Here is a 24,115-nt window from a genome sequence, read left to right as displayed (position 1 = left end):
AACTAACACCTTTAGATGCACAGCATGGCATAAATCCTTCGAGCCACAGCACCAGCAACACCCAATTTAGCCCTAGCCTAATCACGGTACAATTTACAAACCACCAACCAGTACTTGGACTATGGGAGGAAACTGAAGCACCTGGAGAAAACCTACACATTCCAAAGGGAAGACATACAGACTCCTTACAGATGATGCCAGGATTGAACTCTGACACCCCAAGCTGTAATAGCATCACGTTAATAGCTACGCTACCACAGCACCCTATCCTCCCTTTTCATACATAGTGAATTCAAACAAAAAGCTGGTGAATGAGGAATGTTGCCCAAAGAGACGGATTTGTCTGAACACCATTGGTCAGACTGGCTGCAAGTGCCCAGGGTGCACATTGAAGGTTCAACAGCCATATACAGAGATCTTAATCAAGTCGAAGTACAGAAATAACATTTCAGAATCTCAACAAAATTCAGTTTTAAATGTTTTGAGATTATCTGAAAAATTGTCTGGGGGGGTCTAATTTTAACATGACTAGAGGGAAGTACAGGGGGGTATGTCAGAGGTAAGTTTAATAGACAGAGAGAGAGGTGAGTTTGTGGATTGTGCTGCTGGGGTGGTGGTAGAGGCAGATATATCAGAGGAACTTAACAGACTCTTAGATAGGCACATGGATGAAAGAAAAATGGAAGGCTATGTAGGAGGGAAGGGTTAGATTGATCTTAGAGTAGGTTAAAGGGTTGGCATAACATTGTGGGCCAAAGGGCCTGAACTGTGCTGTAGTGTTCTATGTTAAGTTAAAATTACCGAGAGATGATAATACATTGGAGGCCTAACAGAACTTCAGATTAAAATTATTTCCCATAACTCAGATAATTCACATCAAAAGGTTTCACCCAAAGATCTGGGGTGCACCATGTTTGAATTTCTCAATTGAACACAATCACAACAGTGAAGTTAACCGTGTGACAGAGAACTCAATCTTTCTTCCAAGGCAATTGCAAACTATGCATTTCCAGTTTGAGTGGGGTCTCTCAGTGGTGCAGCAAAAGTATGAGGGTGTGCTCGGCCCAAGTCCAGAGCTCACAATTCAGCCCTGATCCTAATCTCTGTGATATACAGCTGAGCAGAATTTTTGCTGTTTCCTGGCACTCAGCTTCTGTCTGCTTTAATCAAGTGATCAAACAGAATGCTTCTCAATAGCATAAAAAAAAATGTCAAAGCTGCTTTACAACACAGAGCAGAAACTAACCATTTCCTTGCCATGGGTTTGAAACTACAACAGACAGCCCGTGTCAATGGAGTTCAGAAGAATGAGAAGAGATCTCATTGAAGCCTATCAAATATTGAAAGGCCTAAATAGACTGAATGTAGAGAAGAGTCTAAGATCAGAGGGCACAGCCTCAGAGTAGAGGGACTTCCATTTAGAACAGAAATAAGGAAGTATTTCTTTAGCGAGAGGATTGTGAATCTGTGGAATTCATTGCCACAGACAACTGTGGAGGCCAAGTTATTGAGAATATTTAAAGCAGAGGTGGAAATGTTCTTGGTTAGTCATGGCATCAAAGGTTAAAGAAACATGGCAGGAGAATGGAGTTGAGAGAAATATTAAATCAGGAACAGCAGAACAGACACGATGGGCCAAATGGCCTAATTCCACTCCTGTGTTTTATAGTCTTTTGATATTATGGTCAAATTCAAAGTACATCAAGCAAGAGGTCAAAGTACTAGGAGAGAAGAAATAAAAGCATGAAGTGCTGGCAATACTCAGGTCGAGCAACCTCCCAGAGAATCACAAATACACAGCACATAAATGGGTCCTGTTTGCCTTTTTTTAACCGTTTTTATCAATGTTGTGATGCCTATTTTTGCCCACTTTATCAATGTTATGTTGCTTGTCTTTGACAGTCTTTATAAATGCTGTGATGCCTGCCTTTGCTTATCCCATTTGTCTACATTAGGCCTGTATCCCTTTCCAACTTTCCAGTCCAAGTCCTGGACAAACGCCTTTTAAATGTTATAATTGCATCTGCCTCCATCACTTCCACTGGCAGGTCATTCCAGATACTCTGCACTCTCTGTAAATAACCCATCCCTTTAGATCAGATGGAAAGGTATGGACATTGTGTCAGCAGAAGGGTTTAGATTAGATGGTCATTTGACATGTTCCACACAACACTGTGGGCCAAAGTGCCTGTTACTGCGCTGTACTGTTCTACATTCCATCTCCTTTCAATTTCTCCCCTCACCTTAAGCCCATGCTTTCTAGTTCAAGGTTGGCCTGCCCAGCAGAAACAGAACCAGTTAATGTTGCAATGGTCTCACATTTGAAACATCAATTCTATTTCTCCTGTCATCTATTCCTCCCTGACCCGCTAAATATTTCCAGAAGCTTCTGTTTATATTCTGTTATGGGTGAAAGGCATGCTCTCTCAGTCCCAGTATGTTTGCCATTAGGGGCACTCTTTTAACCCCACAGCTCAATGGTGAGAAATGAAGGAAATAAATGCACTTGGAATGCCCTGCTTATTAGCACACACAAAATGTTGGAGGAATCAGCAGGTCAGGCAGTGTCTATAGAGATGAATAAAGAACTGACGCTTCAGGCCAAAACCCTTCAACAGGACTGTAACGCTTATGCACGGACAAGATGTGAGGAGATCAGGGACAGTGAGATGTGTGGAGATCGGCTGAAGGCAGTACATGAGGAGATCAAGTTTGGAAATTTGGTGAATTTTTAGGTGATTGGAGGACAGGTGATGAGAGAAGAGTGCATGAGGAGAGTGGGTAAAGATAAAACGTATGGATGTTCGTGACCTAATAATGGTGCTGACCGTGCTTCAAACAGTCTGGTGTACACCTCTTCAATCTATCCCTCCCAGTGTCTTACTCATTCCCTTCCCCTGTTGCTCAAGATTTCTAGTTCCTTAAGATTGGAATAAGCTCCCACTACCTATTAAATGTTCCCAATAACATGCAGCAAGGAAAACCAGCAAGTTTTTCGACAGGAGTCATTGATTGGAGTACTGCGCGGATGCAAAAGAAGTACTCCCAAACAGATCTGACAAAGATTTTCGACAGGAAGCCCAGTCTCTATAAAATAGAGGTACCACCTAGCAGAGCAGTCATCATGGGAGCCGACGTCATCGAAGTAGTTTGAGGCAAAGTGAGAAGCTTTGGCTCAACTGGGCTTCGGCAAAAACAGGTGGAGGCAAGAGTAAGTTCATTCCTTATTTTTTATTCAACTCTAGAGAGAATAGGGCGCATGTCTACAGGCCAGTGTTCTGTTCTGTGTGTCAGATGTGAGATTTCCAGGAGACTCCCAGCCTCCCTGATGACCACATCTATGCCTGGTGCATCGAGATGCAGTTCCTTAGAGACCATGTTAGGGAACTGGACCTGTACTCGATGACCTTCAGTTTTTTAGGGAAAGTGAGGCAGTGATAGATAGGAGCTACAGGGAGGTAGTCACCTCAGGGCCACAGGAGACAGATAAACGGGTGACTCAGAAAAGGGAAGGTGGAATGTCAGATAGTGGAGAGCACCCCTGTGGCCATCCCCCTCAACAGTAAGTACTCCATTTTGAGTACTGTTGAGAGGGGTGACCTACCTGGGGGAAGCAACAGCGGCCATGCCACTGGCACTGAGTCTGGCCCTGTGACTCAGAAGGGTAGGAAATTGAAGAGGATAGCAGCAGTATAGGGGACTGTTTAGACAGGGGGACAGATAGCCAATTCTGTGGACGCAAAAAGGAGACACAGATGGTAGTTTGCCTCCCAGGTTCCAGGGTCTGAGATATTTCTGGATGCATCCATAATATCCTGAAAAGAGAGGGTGAGCAGGCCATCTTAGATTGGGTGTTGTGTAATAACCCAGATTTTATTAGGGAGCTTAACATAAATGAACCCTTAGGAGGCAGTGATCAAAATACGATTGAATTCATACTGCAATTTGAGAGCAAGAAGCATACACGTATCTGTATCACAATGGAATAAAGGGAATTACAGAGGCATGAGAGATGAGCTTTCCCAGGTGGATTGGAGGAGGATACTGGCGGGGATGACAGCAGAGCAGAGGTGGCTGAAGTTTCTGGGAATAGTTCACAAGGCATAGGATAGATAAGTCCAACAGAGGAAGAAGTTCTCAAATGGCAGGGGTAGGCAGTCATGGCTGACAAAGTAAGATAAGGACTGCATAAGATCCAAGGAAAGGGCATATAAGGTAGCAAATTTGAGTGGGAAGTTGGATGATAGATGCTGATAGATGTTGGATGCTTTTAAAATCCAACAAAAGGCAACTAAAATAGCTATAAGAAGGGAAAAGATTAAATATGAGGGCAGACTAGCCAATAATATAAAGCAGATACCAGAAGTTTTTTCAGTTACATAAAGAGCAAAAGGGAGGTGAGAATTGAATTTGGACCACTGGAAAATGAAGCTGGTGAGGGGACAAAGAATTGGCAGATGAACTTAATAGGTACTTTGCATCTGTCTTCACTGTTGAAGACCCTAGCTGTATGCCACAGGTCCGTGAGTGTCAGGGAGCAGAAGTGAAAAAGGAAAAAGTACTAGGCAAACTCAAAGGTCTTACGGTGGACAAGTCACCTGGGCCAGATGGATTACATCCCAGAGTCCTGAGAGAGGTTGCTGAATAGATAACGGATGCATTGGTCATGATCTTCCAAGAATCACTTGATTCTCACATGGTCCCAGACGACAGGGAATTGCAAATGATACTTCACTCTTTTAGAAGGGAGGAAGGCAAAAGAAAGGAAATTATAGGCCAGTTTGCCTCACCTAAGTGGTTGGAAAAGTGTTGGGAGTCCATTATTAAGGATGAGGTTTCGAGGTACTTGGTGACTAATGATAAAATAAATCAAAGTCAGCATGGTTTCTTAAAGGGAAATCTTGCCTGACAAATCTGTTAAATTTCTTGAAAAAAGCAACAAACAGGGTGGACAAAGAAGAGGCAGTGGATGTCATTTACTTGGATTTTCAGAAGGCATTTGATAAGGCGCCACATATGAGGCTGCTGAACAAGATAAAATCCTTACAGGACATGGATAGCGGAATGGCTGACAGGCAGAAGCAGCAAAAGGGAATAAAAGGGGCCTTTTCCGGTTGGCTGCCAATGACCAGTGGTGATCCTTGGGGGTCAGTATTGAGACAAGACTCGTGCAAGACTCCCAGAAGGTTAATTTACAGGTTGAGTCTGTGGTAAAGGCAGCAAATGTAATGTTGGCATTTATTCCAAGGGGAAAAGGATATAAAAAAACAAGGAGATAACTCTGAGGCTTTATAAGACCCTAGTCTTATAAAGCACTTGGAGTGTTACCAACAGTTTTGGGCCCATATCTCAGAAAGAATGTGTTGTCATTGGAGAGAGTCCAGAGCAGGTTCATGAGGATGATTCCAGAAAAAAGGGGTTAATATATGAAGAGCATTGGGTAGCTTTGGGCCTTTACGCACTGGAATTTAGAAGAATGTTGACGGGGGGGTGGGGGGTATATCTCATTGAAGCCTACCAAATGCTGAAGGGACTCGATAGGGAGATAGGAAACATCCTCTCCATATACACCCTATGTTGGAGGTGTCCAGAACTAGAGGGCACAGCTTCAAAATTGATGGACGACCCTTTAGAACAGAAGGGGGAAATTTTTTAGCCAGGAAGTAGTAAATCTGTGGAATGCTCTGCCACAGATTGCAGTGGAGGTCGAGTCCGTGCCTATACTTAGGGCGGAAGTTGATCGTTTCCTGATCGGTGAGGACATCCAAGGATATAGCAAAAAGGCAGTTGTATGGGGTTGAGTAGGATCCGGGATCAGCCATGATGGAATGGTGGAACAGACTTGATGAGCTGAATGGCCTAAATCTGCTCCTATGTCTATGGTCTTATGGTTTTATCTCTAATAACCTCTAATAACCAAGTCCCTCCTGGCCTTTGCATGTGGCTTATCCTAGCAGAACCATTTCTACTGACAGAAGAAGTGACAAAGGCAGGCAACTGGCACCTTAAAACCAGTGGCTTTGGGCAGATTGGAATTTGTCAGTCATGGTTGGCAGCTCATTTTGGAGAAGGAAAACTCTGATCTCAAACGTCCTCTTGCTTTGTGGCTGTACCCACTCATAGAGAAGGTTTTGTCCTGGCTTGCATATCACACAAACAGCTAGGAAGTAATATCTATGGTTGCCTCCAACTGCAGCATCTGCAGAAAGTCTTGTGATTATAAGTCTGGTGATAGTAACTGGCTTGAGCATTTTTACTGAACTTAGTGGATGAATGAATTTCAGAAAGTCACCAGTGAATGTGTAAAAGTGACCTCTGCATAAAACCAAATGAATAAATCTTTACCTCATTCAAATTGGAGCTAAATACCATTGTTTGCTTGTACATACAAAGTGACAGTAAATGACAACATTAAACATGCATTCAGATAAACACAGAGCAACAAGACAAGGCAGGCCACATTGAGAAACAAACTAACCTTCCGGTTGGGTGGCCACTTTGAAAGGAGCAGAGCTCTCTCCCGCTCCATGCTTATTGTGAGCAACCACTCGGAATACATACTTCACATCTGGCATCAGCTCTCCAATCGTCACTTCTAGATCGCCCGGTCGACTAGTATTTTCCACACGTTCCCTATTGGGAAATATCACAGCAGAGTGTTTTTACAACTCATCCATCCAAATGGAAGTGGTGACCTGTCCCGTGGTGGTGGCTGCTCCACATTCAATGGCAGCAGTGTCAAGAATTAAGCTCCATTTCTACCCAGCTCTCTCATTATTCTTGGGGTCAGGAGAAATGTGGACTGCACGGGAATGAAAACAGGCTCATTCTTCAGGGTGGTGTTAACCGACACCCAGTTTCAGGTTTTCCAGCATGAGTAAGATAACAGTTGACATTTATATTCCATTGGGCTTGAATAAAATTATCAGTGTTTGCAAAAACTAATTACTTTCCCAGCTTTGAATGTGGTGTATGAATCTGAAGTAAGGACAAGCTGTTTTTCCCCAACAGAACCACACAGAATGCTTTTTGGGTGAAAAAAAACTGGGAAGTGGATAGATCCCAGGAGATAGCAGTACCAGAAAACATGCACACAGGGTAATACCCTCAGCCCAGTGCAGGGACGGTGATGGGGCAAGGTGGGGGGGGGGGGGGGGGAGAGAGTGGAAATATGTTGAAACTTAAATGTTACAGGCAGGAAGAAAGGGCCAATGATACCAGAAGGAATTCTGGGTGACTGTACAAGTTGGAGGAGCTGTGTCAAGTTGTGCAAGACTCATTAAGGTCACAGTCAAAGCATATCATTATAGATGGTGGGATGTTGTTGGAACCATAGAGACAGGCAGCATGACTATGATTTATTAGAATTTATCAAGTGAATAAATGCTTAGAGTTACAGAGAAAATACAATGATTCTTACTGTCAGAGAAGGTAAATAACCAGAAACTCTACTAGCTGTGAATGACAAACTCGGGATTATCACTGGGCAAAGGACTACGGCTTTTCGCACAAGACAATGAACAAACAGGATAATTCAACTAACGAGTTGAGGCTGGAGAGCAATTTTAAAACAGTATTAGATACACAGTTGAAAGGAAGAATATGGACAGATTAGGAAAGAAAACATCAGGGAAATGGAATTACAGCTGAGAGCTCCATTTCAGACTTAATACTGTTAAAGTGTTGCAACTGTTAAAATGTCATTAGAGCAGCAGCTGATCTGTGCCCAGCTAGATCTCATAGCAACACTGTGATAATGACCAAAACATGTAATGTTAGCTTTGATTACATATTGTTCAGGACACAAGAGTGGACATGGATGATATTCCCTGCAAGCTGGCTTACAAACACTTGAAGGTAAGGAACACTTGTTTTATTTACCTAGAGATACAAAGCAGACCATACCCTTCCAGACACACTGCCCTGCAACCCACCAATTTTAACATCAGCCTAATCACAGGACAATTTACAATGAACAATTAATCTACTAACTGCACATCTTTGGACTGTGGGAGGAAATGTATGCATACATGGGAAGGAATGTACAGAGGACACCAGAATTGGACTCCAAGTTTTGACACTTTGAGCTGCATTAGCGCCATGCTAACCACTATGCTACCATGGTGCCCACTTGTTATGGTCATGAGATCCCCATCAACTCCTGCTGGAGGGTTGGTCTAGATTATGTGGTGAACTCCTTGAGTGGGCTCTGAGCCAGATATGGTGCTAATACCACTGGCTCATGTTACACAATACCACCAAGTCACATTAATTCAACTCAGCAGCAGATAAGGGGGTCACTCTAGAAACCTGCCACTTCCTTTCTTCTGAGCTGATTCCTTGAAATAAGTACTAAATATTACAAATGTTAATCCATTCACTTTGGGCAATACTCACGCTACCACTTCACACATCTGACAGTGACAGCCTTTTCCCAGTCAGGAGCAGGAGGAGGAAACACTGGGGAGCAGTGATATTGGAGTGCAGTGAATACAGACGGGGTTGATATGCTTTAGGCAGGAAGCTCTCAGTGTTAGTATGCCACATAACCAGTGGGCAAGGGTTGCAGAACACCTACCTGTTGGCACCATCCTTGGCGTAGTACACGGAGTAGGCGAGGATCTCTGCATTTGGCTCAGCAGGTGGGCGCCATGCCAGCTTGATGAAGCGCGTGGAGACAAGGAGAGCCACCACATCACGGGGAGCAGAGGGCAGCAGTCCAGCAGTGGCCGTCGCTAGATGGTCAGCAGTGGCACTTGTCAGTGAGGTGGGGGGAAATGTCGGGATGGGAACATCTTGGTGCACAAGGAGGGATGGTGGGATGGACGTCAGACGCCACAACACACAAAACAAAAATAAAAAATAAAAAAAGGAGAAAAAGTAAAGAAAATAAACCAAACTAAAGCACAATGGGAACAAAAAATGAACAGACATAGAAAGGGCAAATGGGCAGCTATCTGCTGAACTCAAAGGGAGGCACACAGACATACATAAAGCAGCAGTCCATGAGGACACAGGCACAGAGTAACGTACACCCAGGGAGGTACACAGACATACATAAAGCAGCAGTCGATGAGGACACAGGCACAGAGTAACGTACACCCAGGGAGGTACACAGACATACATAAAGCAGCAGTCGATGAGGACACAGGCACAGAGTAACGTACACCCAGGGAGGTACACACACATACATAAAGCAGCAGTCCGTGAGGACACAGGCACAGAGTAACGTACACCCAGGGAGGTACACAGACATACATTATAGCAGCAGTCCGTGAGGACACAGGCACAGAGTAACGTACACCCAGGGAGGTACACAGACATACATAAAGCAGCAGTCGATGAGGACACAGGCACAGAGTAACGTACACCCAGGAAGGCACACACATACATAAAGCAGCAGTCCGTGAGGACACAGGCACAGAGTAACGTACACCCAGGAAGGCACACAGACATACATAAAGCAGCAGTCCATGAGGACACAGGCACAGAGTAACGTACACCTAGGGAGGTACACACACATACATAAAGCAGCAGTCCGTGAGGACACAGGCACAGAGTAACGTACACCCAGGGAGGTACACACACATACATAAAGCAGCAGTCCGTGAGGACACAGGCACAGAGTAACGTACACCCAGGGAGGTACACACACATACATAAAGCAGCAGTCCGTGAGGACACAGGCACACAGTAACATACACCTACACAACACAACGAACAGTGTAACACAAAATCCGGAAGACCTAAGACATGGGAGCAGAATTAGGCCATTTGGCCTGTCGAGTCTGCCCCATCGAGTCTGCCCCATCATTCCATTATGGCAGATTTATTATCCCTCTCAACCCCATTCTCCAGCCTTCTCCCTATAACTTTTGATGCCCTTAACGAATCAAGAATATGCTTTAAATATACCTTTCTATATTTATCATGAATTTCATTGTACTGTAACCGCAAAGTTAACAAGTTTCACAACATATGCCTGTGATTTAAACCTGTTTCTGATTCTGATGGCTTGGCCTCCTCTGCTGCCTGTGATAATGAGTTCTACAAATTCACCACTCACTGGCTAAAGAAGTTCATCCTCGTCACTGTTCTGAATGGAAGTCACTCTATTCAGAGGCTACCCCTAAACTGCCTCACTATTGGAAACACTGATCCTCACCCACTCTTTCTAAGCCTTTCAATACTTGATAGGCCACTACAATACACACCTAGAGTACAGAACCTTCTAACATCACTCAGCCCAAAATACTCCAATTCTCAGGTTCAGTGGTTTACTGACCCATCCGCAGGGATTTATGGATCGCTCCCCACTTCAGGGTTTTCTGACCCATCCCCTGCTCAGGGTTTACTGACCCCTCCCCTGCTCAGGGTTTACTGACCCCTCCCCAGCTGAGGGTTTACTGACCCATCCCCAGCTCAGGGTTTACTGACCCATCCCCTGCTCAGGGTTTACTGACCCATCCCCTGCTCAGGGTTTTCTGACCCCTCCCAGCTCAGGGTTTACTGACCCATCCCCAGCTCAGGGCTTATTGACCCATCCCCTGCTCAGGGTTTACTGACCCATCCCCAGCAAAGGGTTTACTGACCCCTCCCCTGCTCAGGGTTTACTGACCCATCCCCAGCTCAGGACTTATTGACCCATCCCCTGCTCAGGGTTTACTGGCCCATCTCCTGCTCAGGGTTTTCTGACCCCTCCCCATCTCAGGCCTTACTGACCCCTCCCCAGCTCAGGGCTTACTGACTCATCTCCTGCTCAGGGTTTACTGACCCCTCCCCAGCTCAGGGTTTACTGACCCCTCCCCAGCTCAGGGTTTACTGACCCATCCCCTGCTCAGGGTTTACTGACCCCTCCCAGGCTCAGGGTTTACTGACCCCTCCCCAGCTCAGGGCTTACTGACCCCTCCCCAGCTCAGGGTTTACTGACCCCTCCCCAGCCCAGGGTTTACTGACCCCTCCCCAGCTCAGGGTTTACTGACCCCTCCCCAGCTCAGGGTTTACTGACCCATCCCCTGCTCAGGGTTTACTGACCCCTCCCCAGCTCATGGTTAACTGACCCCTCCCCAGCCCAGGGTTTACTGACCCATCCCCTGCTCAGGGCTTACTGACCCCTCCCCAGCCAAGGGTTTACTGACCCCTCCCCAGCCCAGGGTTTACTGACCCATCCCCTGCTCAGGGTTTACTGATCCCTCCCCAGCTCAGGGTTTACTGACCCCTCCCCAGCTCAGGGCTTACTGACCCATCCCCTGCTCAGTGTTTACTGACCCCTCCCCAGCTCAGGGTTTACTGACCCCTCCCCAGCTCAGGGTTTACTGACCCATCCCCAGCTCAGGGCTTACTGACTCATCCCCTGCTCAGGGTTTACTGACCCCTCCCCAGCTCAGGGTTTACTGACTCATCTCCTGCTCAGGGTTTACTGACCCATCCCCTGCTCAGTGTTTACTGACCCCTCCCCAGCTCAGGGTTTACTGACTCATCTCCTGCTCAGGGTTTACTGACCCATCCCCTGCTCAGTGTTTACTGACCCCTCCCCAGCTCAGGGTTTACTGACTCATCTCCTGCTCAGGGCTTACTGACCCCTCCCCAGCTCAGGGCTTACTGACTCATCCCCTGCTCAGGGTTTACTGACCCATCCCCTGCTCAGGGTTTACTGACCCCTCCCCAGCTCAGGGTTTACTGACCCCTCCCCAGCCCAGGGTTTACTGAACCCTCCCCAGCTCAGGGTTTACTGAACCTTCTCCTGCTCAGGGTTTACTGACCCATCCCCAGCTCAGGGTTTACTGACTCAACTCCTGCTCAGGGCTTACTGAACCCTCCCCAGCTCAGGGTTTACTGACCCCTCCCCAGCTCAGGGTTTACTGACCCCTCCCCAGCCCAGGGTTTACTGACCCCTCCCCAGCCCAGGGCTTACTGACCCATCCCCTGCTCAGTGTTTACTGACCCCTCCCCAGCTCAGGGTTTACTGACCCATCCCCAGCTCAGGGCTTATTGACCCATCCCCTGCTCAGGGTTTACTGACCCATCCCCTGCTCAGGGTTTTCTGACCCCTCCCCAGCTCAGGGTTTACTGACCCATCCCCAGCTCAGGGCTTATTGACCCATCCCCTGCTCAGGGTTTACTGACCCCTCCCCAGCTCAGGGCTTATTGACCCATCCCCTGCTCAGGGTTTACTGACCCATCCCCTGCTCAGGGTTTTCTGACCCCTCCCCAGCTCAGGGTTTTCTGACCCATCCCCAGCTCAGGGCTTACTGACCCCTCCCCAGCAAAGGGTTTACTGACCCCTCCCCTGCTCAGGGCTTACTGACCCATCCCCTGCTCAGGGTTTACTGACCCCTCCCCATCTCAGGGCTTACTGACTCATCTCCTGCTCAGGGTTTACTGACCCCTCCCCAGCTCAGGGTTTACTGACCCCTCCCCAGCTCAGGGTTTACTGACCCATCCCCAGCTCAGGGTTTCCTGACCCATCCCCAGCTCAGGGCTTACTGACCCCTCCCCAGCCCAGGGTTTACTGACCCATCCCCAGCTCAGGGTTTACCGACTCATCTCCTGCTCAGGGTTTACTGACCCATCTCCTGCTCAGGGTTTACTGACCCCTCCCCAGCTCAGGGTTTACTGACCCCTCCCCAGCCCAGGGTTTACTGACCCACCCCCAGCTCAGGGTTTACTGACCCCTCCCCAGCCCAGGGTTTACTGACCCCTCCCCAGCCCAGGGTTTACTGACCCCTCCCCAGCTCAGGGTTTACTGACCCCTCCCCAGCCCAGGGTTTACTGACCCATCCCCAGCTCAGGGTTTACTGACTCATCTCCTGCTCAGGGTTTTCTGACCCCTCCCCAGCTCAGGGTTTACTGACCCATCTCCTGCTCAGGGCTTACTGACCCCTCCCCAGCTCAGGGTTTACTGACCCATCTCCTGCTCAGGGTTTTCTGACCCCTCCCCAGCTCAGGGTTTACTGACCCCTCCCCAGCTCAGGGCTTACTGACTCATCCCCAGCTCAGGGTTTACTGACCCCTCCCCAGCTCAGGGTTTACTGACCCCTCCCCAGCCCAGGGTTTACTGACCCATCCCCAGCTCAGGGTTTACTGACTCATCTCCTGCTCAGGGTTTACTGACCCATCTCCTGCTCAGGGTTTACTGACCCCTCCCCAGCTCAGGGTTTACTGACCCCTCCCCAGCCCAGGGTTTACTGACCCACCCCCAGCTCAGGGTTTACTGACCCCTCCCCAGCCCAGGGTTTACTGACCCCTCCCCAGCCCAGGGTTTACTGACCCATCCCCAGCTCAGGGTTTACTGACCCCTCCCCTGCTCAGGGCTTACTGACCCATCCCCTGCTCAGGGTTTACTGACCCATCCCCTGCTCAGGGTTTACTGACCCATCCCCTGCTCAGGGTTTACTGACCCCTCCCCAGCTCAGGGCTTACTGACTCATCTCCTGCTCAGGGCTTACTGACCCCTCCCCAGCTCAGGGCTTACTGACTCATCTCCTGCTCAGGGCTTACTGACCCCTCCCCAGCTCAGGGCTTACTGACTCATCTCCTGCTCAGGGCTTACTGACCCCTCTTCTGCTCAGGGTTTACTGACCCATCCCCAGCTCAGGGTTTACTGACCCCTCCCCAGCTCAGGGTTTACTGACCCCTCCCCAGCTCAGGGCTTACTGACATCCCCTGCTCAGGGTTTACTGACCCCTCCCCAGCTCAGGGCTTACTGACCCCTCCCCAGCTCAGGGATTACTGACATCCCCTGCTCAGGGTTTACTGACCCCTCCCCAGCTCAGGGTTTACTGACCCATCCCCAGCTCAGGGCTTACTGACCCCTCCCCAGCTCAGGGCTTACTGACCCATGCCATTGCATGTCTGTCTATGTATACCCAGCATTAAATGACCATGGGATAGAAGAAAGCTAACTCTGCAGAGTAAGTTTTCTACCACTTGAGATGGGACTGGAACTCAGTGTGCACTCATCCCTGGGTGACAATGATGCTGGCTGGAGTAAAGCCCTCAGGTTATGACTCCCTAATACTGCCCAAATAAAGCAAGATGTTCTGAGATCACAACAGAAACACCAAAAGGCATCCTGGGCTGACTTTAAAATATTTAGTATGATCATGAGCTCATGAATTAAAAGTAACCTACTTCCTTCTCCCAGGGGCATCTGTGGTCAAATTCAACTACAAGAGGAATAGAATAGATATCTAAACATACCCAATCTTTAACATTAAATCTGAGGTATTTACTTTGATCATATAGGTAATTCAGGAGTAGGTTGCATGACCAGGGAACTTAAAAGATAATTCTGTATTGTGCAGTAAAAATACAAATGAATTCTATCATCAGAACTCAGTATTACTAACAGGCATCTGAATAAGCACTGGAATCATCAAGGCATGGTAAGCTTAGGGACGAGCAGATATGCAATGGTCGGCATGGCCACTGAAGGGCCTGTTTCAGTGCAGTACAGTTCTATGACTCTTAATGTTTCTGTCTCTAGTGTGACAGAGTGGATATCATACATTATGCATACATGCTTCCTAATATCCACGGACTCAAACAGTCCTTGCAAATGGAGTAGCAAAGCTCTTGCTCTTCTTCAGATCTAGTCTACTGCATTAGGTGTTCCTGTCCACTGGAGAAACCAAACACAAACAGAGCGACCATTTTGCAAAGCACCTTCTTTTAGTCTGGACAGAGAACCCCAAGCTCCTAGCCACCTTTCACTTTAATTTTCCATCTTACACCCATGCTGATGAGCATTTCAGTCTCTGTCCAGCTACACTGTTCCAACTAGGCCAATTATAAGCAGGAGTGACAGCATTCATCTTCAGGTGTCAGTGTTAAATTCAGCAATTTCAGGTAAGTCTGGTGTCAGTTCTATGACAGGTTATCCATCTACATTTTCACAGGCTTCGGATTTCTAGTTTTCTGCATTTGGTTTCAGATTCATTATCTGACAGAGGCATTCCCTTTACTCCTCTCCCTCCAACTGTCCTCATGAACATAGGAATCACCTCAGCAACCCTGATCCCCTACCAGTATATTCTCTACAGCTTAAGGCTCCTGTTCTCAGTTACCATCAGGTAGGAGGTATAGAAACTTAAAGGCACTCACTTAGTGATTCAGGAACAGCTTCTTCCTCTCTGCCATCCAATTCCTAAATGGACATTGAACCCACGAACATTACCTCACTTTTTTAAAAATATATAGTATTTATGTTTTTTGCATGATTTTTAATTTATTCAATATATATATATACACACACACACACACACACACAGAGTAATTTATTTATTTATCATTATATAATTTTGTGGGGGGGGGGGGTTCTGCATTATGTATTGCACTGAACTGCTGCTAGGTTAACAAATTTCCCATACATACCAGTGATAATAAACCTGATTCTGATTCACTCTTTTACTCGCTTTCCCAATTCTGATGAAGGGCCTTCAATATAAAACATATCTACTTTCTTTGCTGAGGATGCTGCCTAACCTGCTGGATGTTTCCAGCATTTTCATTATTAATAATTTTTAGCTGCTGCAGTTTTTTCTGGATTTTCATTAAACATCAAATTCTTGAAGCATCAGTGAAGTATTTGTCTGTATGCTTTGATGTACATGTGATAAATAAATAAATGAATCTGAACGTGATGCAAAGGAAAACCATTGCCATTTGCACTGCTACAGATATCCTTATTCTGTTTGTTTAATGCAGACTTTCAATGACCCATCAACCTCAGAGACTGCAGTGCATTTCTTGGCTCCTATGACTTCACATCATTGTAACAGGCAGCTGTAAAATGCCACAACAATCTCAAACTCCAAGAGATCGATACACACTTTCAAATCAATAGTTCAATATGGTCACCATTTAAATACCTCTAACCTGCTTCTATCAGTTTTATGGTAAACAAACTAATTCACTGGCCTCCAAATTTTGAGGCAATATTGCGCACAAAAAGCAAGCCAAAGACTGAAAGGGATGGCAGTGGGGAAGTAAACTATATCACAAGAAATTCTGCAGATTAACACTGACACGAAATGCTAGAGGATGTAAATTTACCCTCTGCTGTGTGAACAAGTATGCAGTATTGTAAGATCTCAGGTAACTGCATCACACATTTAGTGTCAAAACCAAAGGTAGTTATTTACCCCAATTATCTAAACTAAACTTTAGAGTTGTAAATTCACAGCACCTCAATGAGAAAGATTGGGGAGAAGTTTGGAGTGATGACAACTTTTTTTGACACCAGTCTGTACTGCAACTGGGTCTGGAAATGGCTGGAATTGCACACCATCATTCAGCAGCTTCAGAATAGAGACACTTGTCTGTTTGTGGCCAAATCTGAAGGGATCTCCGCACTCCCTCCACATGAGCAAAGCTCTTGTAAAGTCAAACAGGATCACATATGATCAATGCTGCTCCCTGCGTTTTCCCAGAATTGCCCTAAATTGAAGATCGTACCCACATATGCATGAAATCTGCACTGCAATTCAGGGAGTAGATCTTTCTCGAAAATGGGTATACTTATAAACCATATAACAATTACAGCACGGAAACAGGCCATCTCGGTCCTTCTAGTCTGTGCTGAATGCTTACTCTCACCTAGTCCCACCGACCTGCACTCAGCCCATAACCCTCCATTCCTTTCCTGTCCATATACCTATCCAATTTTTTTTTAATGACATTAGTGTACCAGGTCCTCCACTTAGTAACAACATTCTTGTAAGGCAGAGTCACAGTCAGCCAAGCAAGGTGACTACACACCAGTGAGTGAGCAGGTCTCATTGTATGCGCATACTACAGCCATCTTCTACGGGTGGCACTTTTCTGGAGAATACAACCCTGTTTTCATGGGAGAAGTTGATATGGTTTCTACTTTCTCCATTTTTGAATAGGCTGGGTTTTCTGTATAAATTGCTGCAAGTCACTTGCCTGCCCCATCTTCACCTCACAAAATGCTGGAGGAACTCCGCATGTGAGGCAGCATAAATGGAAAAGAGTAAACAGTCAACGTTTCAGGCTGAAATCCCTCATTAGGACTGTTGGTAATGAAGATTCTGTATTTAATACTGTATCCTCATGGCTAAAGGAGCTTCCTGGGAAATGAATCATAAATTGTTACCATGGGAAAGATAAAACAAAGGAAGTCTCATTACTGTGTAATATTGACTTCTTGTAAAAGGGTCTTCAATCAGCCGCGCACACAGCAGAAAACAATAGCTGTCTCTGTACAACACTAGACTAGATCTTATAAGATTTCCAGACCATCCTTATTGCAGTATCAGTCAGCAACAGCACTTGGTTTTGGACAAATCATATTGAGGAGCTGCGCTCTTTGCCTAGTCTTGGTAGTTTAGGCTCTTTCCTTCCTACTACACAAACTGAGATTCAACAATCATCCCCCCCCCCCCCCCCCTTCAACAAGAGGCTCCAAAATCACTTCTGATAAAGACACTAGGGGAGAGCAGCTTAGGGAATGGATATCAGAACAGCTAATCAATACACAGAAATTTATAAAGGGAAGTTAACAGATAATCAATACACTGAGGAATTACATGAATGGGGTTAGATTCATCTCGACTCAGAGTGTTTTGGTTATACTTTATACTCACTCTCCTTTAAGGACACAATGCTTTATCTGTCATTCTTTCCTATTTTTAGTACTAAAACAGAGCTCAAATATACAGTAGTATTTATTGCACTACATTTCTGCTACAAATAGTACAGCAAATCCAATCTGTGTAAATCCATTGCAGATCGATGATCAAATCAACCTGACTCTCCCATGTACATGAAGTACACATGTTAGTCAACTCATTAATATCACAATGTACCATTACAGTAGCACATGGCTGGCAGGGCTTCAAATGGATCGTGCTTTATTCAGTCAGTTACTGTGAGAAGTTTTACATTTAATACCCAGTATCTGTGGTTAATGGAGTGAGGGTACAATAATTGGACTATCAGCATGATGCCTCATCTAATTGCATTCTGATCACCGTTTCATTTTTAATTTTATTTCCTTCCCTTGGATTCCTCTGGGACTGTTAACTGCTCTGGATTCACCTATTCCGATTGTTCATGGCTGTGTTATTGCACTAGGACAGTGTCAGATTCAGCTCTGTGTTCATGGGCACAGAGACATGTCAGTCAGTGGAACTGCACCATAGTAGATCACAGATCATGGGGAGTGGCAGCTGGATACAAACATAGAACAAGGAATAGGCCCTTCAGTATTACTATTGACCATGCCAATCCAAGCTCATCCTACCTGTCTGCACATAGTCTATATCCTTGCATTCCTTGCCTGTTCACTTGCTCTTTGACCTGCTTCCACCACTTCCCATGCACTCACCAACCACTGGAAAAAAAACTTGCCTCCTTAAATTTCCTGTTAACATTCCCCCTCTCACTTAAAGTTATTCCATCCAGTATTTAACCCTGGTTAAAGGACTCTGAACATCTAGCCTGTCTATGCCTCTCAAAATGTTACAAACCTCTATCATGTGTTCCCTTCACTCAATAGAAAACAATTCAACTTTGTTTATACTCTTCTTTAAGCTAATACCGTGTAATCCAGGCAAACTGCTGGTGAACCACTTCTGCACCCTCTCCAAAGGCTCCAGGACTGCACCCAATATTCCAAGTGCAGCCTAACCAAAGATTTATACAGCTACATGACTTTCTGACTTTTATACCCAACACCCAACCAATGAAGGCAAGTATGCTGTATGTTTTTAATGACCCTGTCTTCTTAGATGCATTGCCATATTCAGGGAGCTATGGGCTTGCATAATTAGATCCCTCTATATATCAATGTTTTTAAATGGGTCCTTTAATTTTCTGTATATGTCCCTCTTAATATTTGACTTTCCTAAGTGCAACACCTCACGCTTGTCTGGTTTAGGCTTCACCTGCATTTTTCTGCTCACATTTCATCTGGTCTGTATCCTGATGAATCCTTTAATAATCATCTTCATCATCCACAACTCTGCCAATTTTCACGTCACCTGCAAACTTACTCATCACCCACTTACAATTTCATTGAAATTATTAAATATATTAAAAACAGAGCACATAGGTAACAATCCTCCAGTCAAAAAAACTACCCGCTGTCTTCGATGGCCACACTAAGTTTGAGTCCCATCTACCAAACCTCCATGGATCCTATGTGCCTTAATCTTCTAGATCAGCCCACCATGAGGGACCTTGTCAAAAGCTTCACCAAAGTTCAGGTATGCAACCACCCACTGCCCTACCCTCAACAATCAGTCTTCCACAGAGGAACCTGTGGAAGGCATCTGGCCTGGTCCATGCACCTGGCCCTGTCATTGGATCCCATGCTGGTTACTGGCAGGGGTTTGGCTGGCATTTTTAACCTCTCTTTGCCTTACCCTGTAGTTCCTCCCTGCTTTAAGAACAGTGGTCCCCAACAAAGCGTGTGCTACCGGGCTGCGAGGAAATGGCATGATTTGGCGATATGAAATGATATGAGTCAGCTGCACCTTTCCTCATTCCCTGTCACGCCCATTGTTGAACTTGAATGCGCATGAGGTCATTACGCATGCGAAGTCATTACCTACGTGAGGTCATCAGTCGCCTAAACGCAGTGATACCCTCGTGCCAGGGACCACTGGTTGGCCTCTGGTACCCAGCCGCCTTGTGCGGCCAGCGAGAAGTGCTGTTGCTACTGGCCTGGAGCGTGTACAGATGGGCACCGCCTCTGAACCTGTTTAGCATACCGAATGTCGTGGGGAACCCAGTGTTAAAATATTCGCAGGCGACCTAATTCGAGCTCAGGGTTTCGTAAGTAGCAGAGCAGCTACCTCACTGCGACCTATTGAAAGTGATCCCTCAAGCCAAACTTTTGTCGGCCGGTAGATCCTACGTACGGGGGGGGTCGGCGGCAGGCACCGTCACACTCCTTGCTCAGTCGGTCACTCTCTCTGGATGGGGACCTCCAGCCCTTACCTTGTCCACTCACTGGTGTGTTGCAATGATTTTATATGTTCATACGAGGAAAATATACACTGTGTTTAATATTAAATTTGTTAGATAAACCCTTTTAGAAGTGTATTAGCCATTTATAAGTGACTTAAAGTTGAATTATCAGCTATATTCCGATTGTGATTAACACTTCCCCGTCAGCCAGTCCGCAAGAATATTGTCAATATTAAATCGGTCTGCAGGGCAAAAAAGGTTGGTGAACCCTGTTTAAGAAGACTACTAAGAAAAACAAGATAAATTGTCTTAACAACTACCACCCAGTGACTTTAATGTGTACCATCATAATTCATAATCATAGAGAAGTACCACACAGAAACAAGCCCTTCGTCCCATCTAGTCCAAGCCAAAACCATTTAAAGTGCCTACTCCCATCGACCTGCGCCAGGACCATAGCCTTCCATATCCCAATTAACCATGTACCTATCCAAACTTTTCTTACACTTTGAAAATGAGCTCACATAGACCACTTGTGCTGGCAGCTCATTCCACACTCTCACAACACCCTGAGTAAAGAATTTTCCCTTCAAATTCCCCTTAAACTTCTCACCTTTCACCCTTAACACATGACCCCTCGTTGTAGTCAAACTCAAGCTCAGTGAAAAAAGCCCACTTGCATTTACAAGCAATGTATACCCGTAATCATTTTACATACCTCTCATCGAATCTGCTCTTAATCGTCTTAAGTTCTAAAGAATACATCCTAACCTATTCAATCTTTCCTTACAACTCAGGACCTCCAGACCTGGCATCATCCTTGTGAATTTTCTCTGCAATCTTTCAACATTGTTTATATACTTCCTGTAGGTAGGTGACCAAAACTGCACATAATATTGCAAATTTGGCCTCACCAACGTCTTACACAACTTCAATATTATATCCCATCTTCTGCATTCAATACATTGATTTATGAAGGCCAATACCAAAAGCTTTCTTTACAACCCTATCTACCTGTGATGCCATTTTCAACAAATTATGTACAAACCCCATTTCCAGAAAAGTTGGGATATTTTCCAAAATTCTAAATTTGTGTATATTTACAAAATACAAATAAGTTGGTCAGTAAAACTATTGAAAATCTTTTCTTTGTACTTTTGTCAGTTAAATAAAGGTTCACATGAATTAACATATCACAGATTTTTGTTTTTATTGCATTTTGGAAAAATATCCCAACTTTTCTGGAAATGGGGTTTGTACAAAAGATGTTTGTGAACTTTTTACAATTACCTGGCTTTCTGCATTAAATACTCATAAAATGTAATTTGATCTTAATAATAATAGACAAATATAGACAAATCATAATAATAGACAAACACAATTGTACTTCTCGTCATACTGATTACTCCATTTAAACAATCACAGTCTAGGTTCAAAGAAGTAAATGAATCTCTGGAGCAATGCCTGCTACAGCAGCCAGAATCAAGCAATCCAATCAATGAGATAAGATTGGAGATGTCGTTTGTCATAGTGCCCTGCCCTATAAAAGACATACAAAATTAGGTTACTGACAGACCCTGCTCTTTGCAAGGAAGATCTATTTATGTGCACCATGCCTTGATCAAAACGATTTTCAGAGGACCTCAGAATAGTAGAGATGCGTACAGATGGAAAAGGCTATAAAAACATTTTTAAAGACTCGAGTGTTCACCATTGCACAGTAAGAGAAATTTTCTACGAACAGAGGAAACTCAGTACGGTTGCTACTCCCCCTATGAGTGGGCGTCCTGCAAAGATCACACCAACAGCACAATGTGTGATGCTGAAGGAAGTGAAAAAGAACCCAAGGTAACAGCAAAAGACCTGCAAAAATCTCCAGAAATTGCTAAAGTCTCTGTTCACATGTCTCTATAATAAAAACATAGAACAAAAATGGTGTTCATGGAAGGCCACCATGGAGGAAACCACTGCTCTCCAAAAAAAAACCACTACTGCACGTCTTAAGTTTGCAAAAGACCACCTGGATGTTCCACAACACTTTTGGGACAATGTTCTGTGGAAAGATGAGACAAAAGTTGAACTTCTTGGCAGAAATGCATACCGCTATGTTTAGAAGGAAAAGGGGAGGACTCCCGGTAAGATGGCGATTGCTTAGCTGCTCCGAACTTTTGTTCCGTTATTTTCGCTATCTTTGCACTAAATGTCTCCATTTTTTAAACTTTAATTAGGAACTTTATTTGGTTTCTTTTACTTGCCTGTGAACACATCTACCTTACAATGTCTAGCAAGAGTTCTAAAACCGGGAGAGAGGAAGTTGCTGCCCTGTCTTCTGAGACCCTCGCTGCGCTGGAACAACACCGCGACGATATTTTAAAGGAATTTAGAACCGCTTTCAAACAGCTGGAAGCCAAACTGGATCGGATCAACGATAGAGTGGATGAACATGCTGAACACTTATCTCGCATCGATTCGACTTCTGTAAATTTAGAAAGTCGTGTTCGATACTTGGAGACTCTGTTCCAGCCTAGAAGAAAAAAATAATAAACTCCTTTCTAAAATGGTCGATCTCGAAAATCGGAGCAGACGTTGTAACCTTCGAATTCTTGGGTTGCCAGAAGCCACCGAACCGTGAACCGTGAAGTTTTTCGCCGAGTTTCTCTGTGAGATATTCGGGAAAGATTTGCTTCCGAATCTGCCCGAGCTCGAGAGGGCACACAGGGTCTACTTTCCCCCCGGAATTCTGGGCTCCAGCCCGCGACCAGTAATTTTATGCTTCCATCAATACCAGGTAAAACACCGTCTGATTATGGAGGCACGTTGCAGAGGTACTTTTACTTTCCAAAATACAATCATTCGCTTTGAGGAAGATTTTGCACCCCAGACCTTAAAGATGCACGCTGAGTTTAAAGGTGTAATGAAAGTACTTTTTGATCGTGGTTTTAAACCCTCTCTTCGCACTCCTGCCGATTTACGAATCACGCTTAATACTGGAAAATATAAGTGGTTTAAGTCAGTGAAGGAGGCTGAGGCATTTGTTGCAAGTCTTCCGGCTATCCAGCCATCTTCGGAACCCGATCGGACCTCCTAAAATAGTGAATAAGTACTTCTCGTAGTAAAATTACTTTTCCCGGACTCAGACTTTACTTGAATCACTCAGACACTATTTATTGAAACTCTAAGGGTTATTGACAATCTCTCCCTGGATCTGGAGTGTCTTTTTTAAATAGACATTCTGTGCTTAATGTTTCCCTGTGGACGTTTAAATAGTACTTTTGTAATCTATTTTATTCTTGTATAACTTCATCTATAGAGTTCTACAATTGACTCTAACTTGTTTTGGAGGTTTGAAGTCTTTTTTGAAGGCCCCCCTGTTTGTTGGTTCACAGTTTAACTGCTGATTATTTTTTATTTTTTTATTTATTATTATTTTTTCACTTTTTCTTTTAATCTTTGATTTTTTTTCCTCTCTGTAAATGGTTGATTAGTACTCTTCTTGAATCTATAATTTTCCCCTTCCTCCCTTTTTTCCCCCCTTTCTCTTACTTTATTCTTCCATAATTTTTCACGGGTAGGTTAGTTATGGTTTTCTTCCGATTTTCTCTGTATTCAGTTTTATATTTCTGCAGATGTTCCAATTTCTGGTTATGTTTTCTAGTGCATAAACTAGTTACTATTTGCTAGAGTATTTATACGGAACTGCTGTTAATGACACAGATCTGGAAGTTATATTTGGGTTAATTTTTTTTGTAGAGCTAGCTGCTTTTTTTGGTAGCCGTCTAGTTTTGGGTTGTGTGGGTGGGGTGGATTTTCCAGTTCCAACATCACTCACTGTATTTATTGTTTGTCTTTATTGCTCAGGACATGTTTATGTTTTGATCTCACGAATCTATGCTTACATTTCTGCTCCCAGACTGCTATCGTATTGCTTGACTTTTTATATGCCTGCTGCCTTTTATGCATTAGTAATTGATAATGGCTAGTGCATTTAAATTCATGAGCTGGAATGTAAAGGGATTGAATCACCCTGTTAAAAGGAGGAAGGTATTCTCACATATTAAACAGCTCAAAGCTGACATTGCTTTCTTTCAAGAAACCCATATTCGTTGTTTTGATAACTCCCGGCTTCTGTCAAAGTGGGCAGATCAGCATTTTCATTCATCCTTTGCCGCTAAAGCTC

The 24,115-nt window shown here is 44.8% G+C and overlaps 1 protein-coding gene across 2 annotated transcripts in view; it reads right to left on the bottom strand.

The window, feature by feature from the left end:
* Nucleotides 1–24,115, bottom strand: part of LOC132378744 (neogenin-like) — a 383,956-nt gene that overhangs the window by 168,071 nt on the left and 191,770 nt on the right. Inside the window, exons 8-9 of one of the 2 annotated variants that reach the window (XM_059945868.1) lie at nt 8,579–8,795; nt 6,479–6,633 (exon numbers count right to left, since the gene is read on the bottom strand). In XM_059945868.1, the coding sequence (XP_059801851.1) occupies nt 6,479–6,633; nt 8,579–8,795 (372 nt within the window). The remainder of the gene's footprint in view (nt 1–6,478; nt 6,634–8,578; nt 8,796–24,115) is intronic. The other variant, XM_059945867.1, reaches the window with a different exon arrangement.

The sequence above is a fragment of the Hypanus sabinus genome, chromosome 21 (genome assembly GCF_030144855.1).
Source record: "Hypanus sabinus isolate sHypSab1 chromosome 21, sHypSab1.hap1, whole genome shotgun sequence".
Classification (NCBI taxonomy): Eukaryota; Metazoa; Chordata; class Chondrichthyes; order Myliobatiformes; family Dasyatidae; genus Hypanus; species Hypanus sabinus.
The sequence above is the reverse complement of the archived record's forward strand: the minus strand, read 5'-3'. Positions and strand labels throughout refer to the sequence as shown.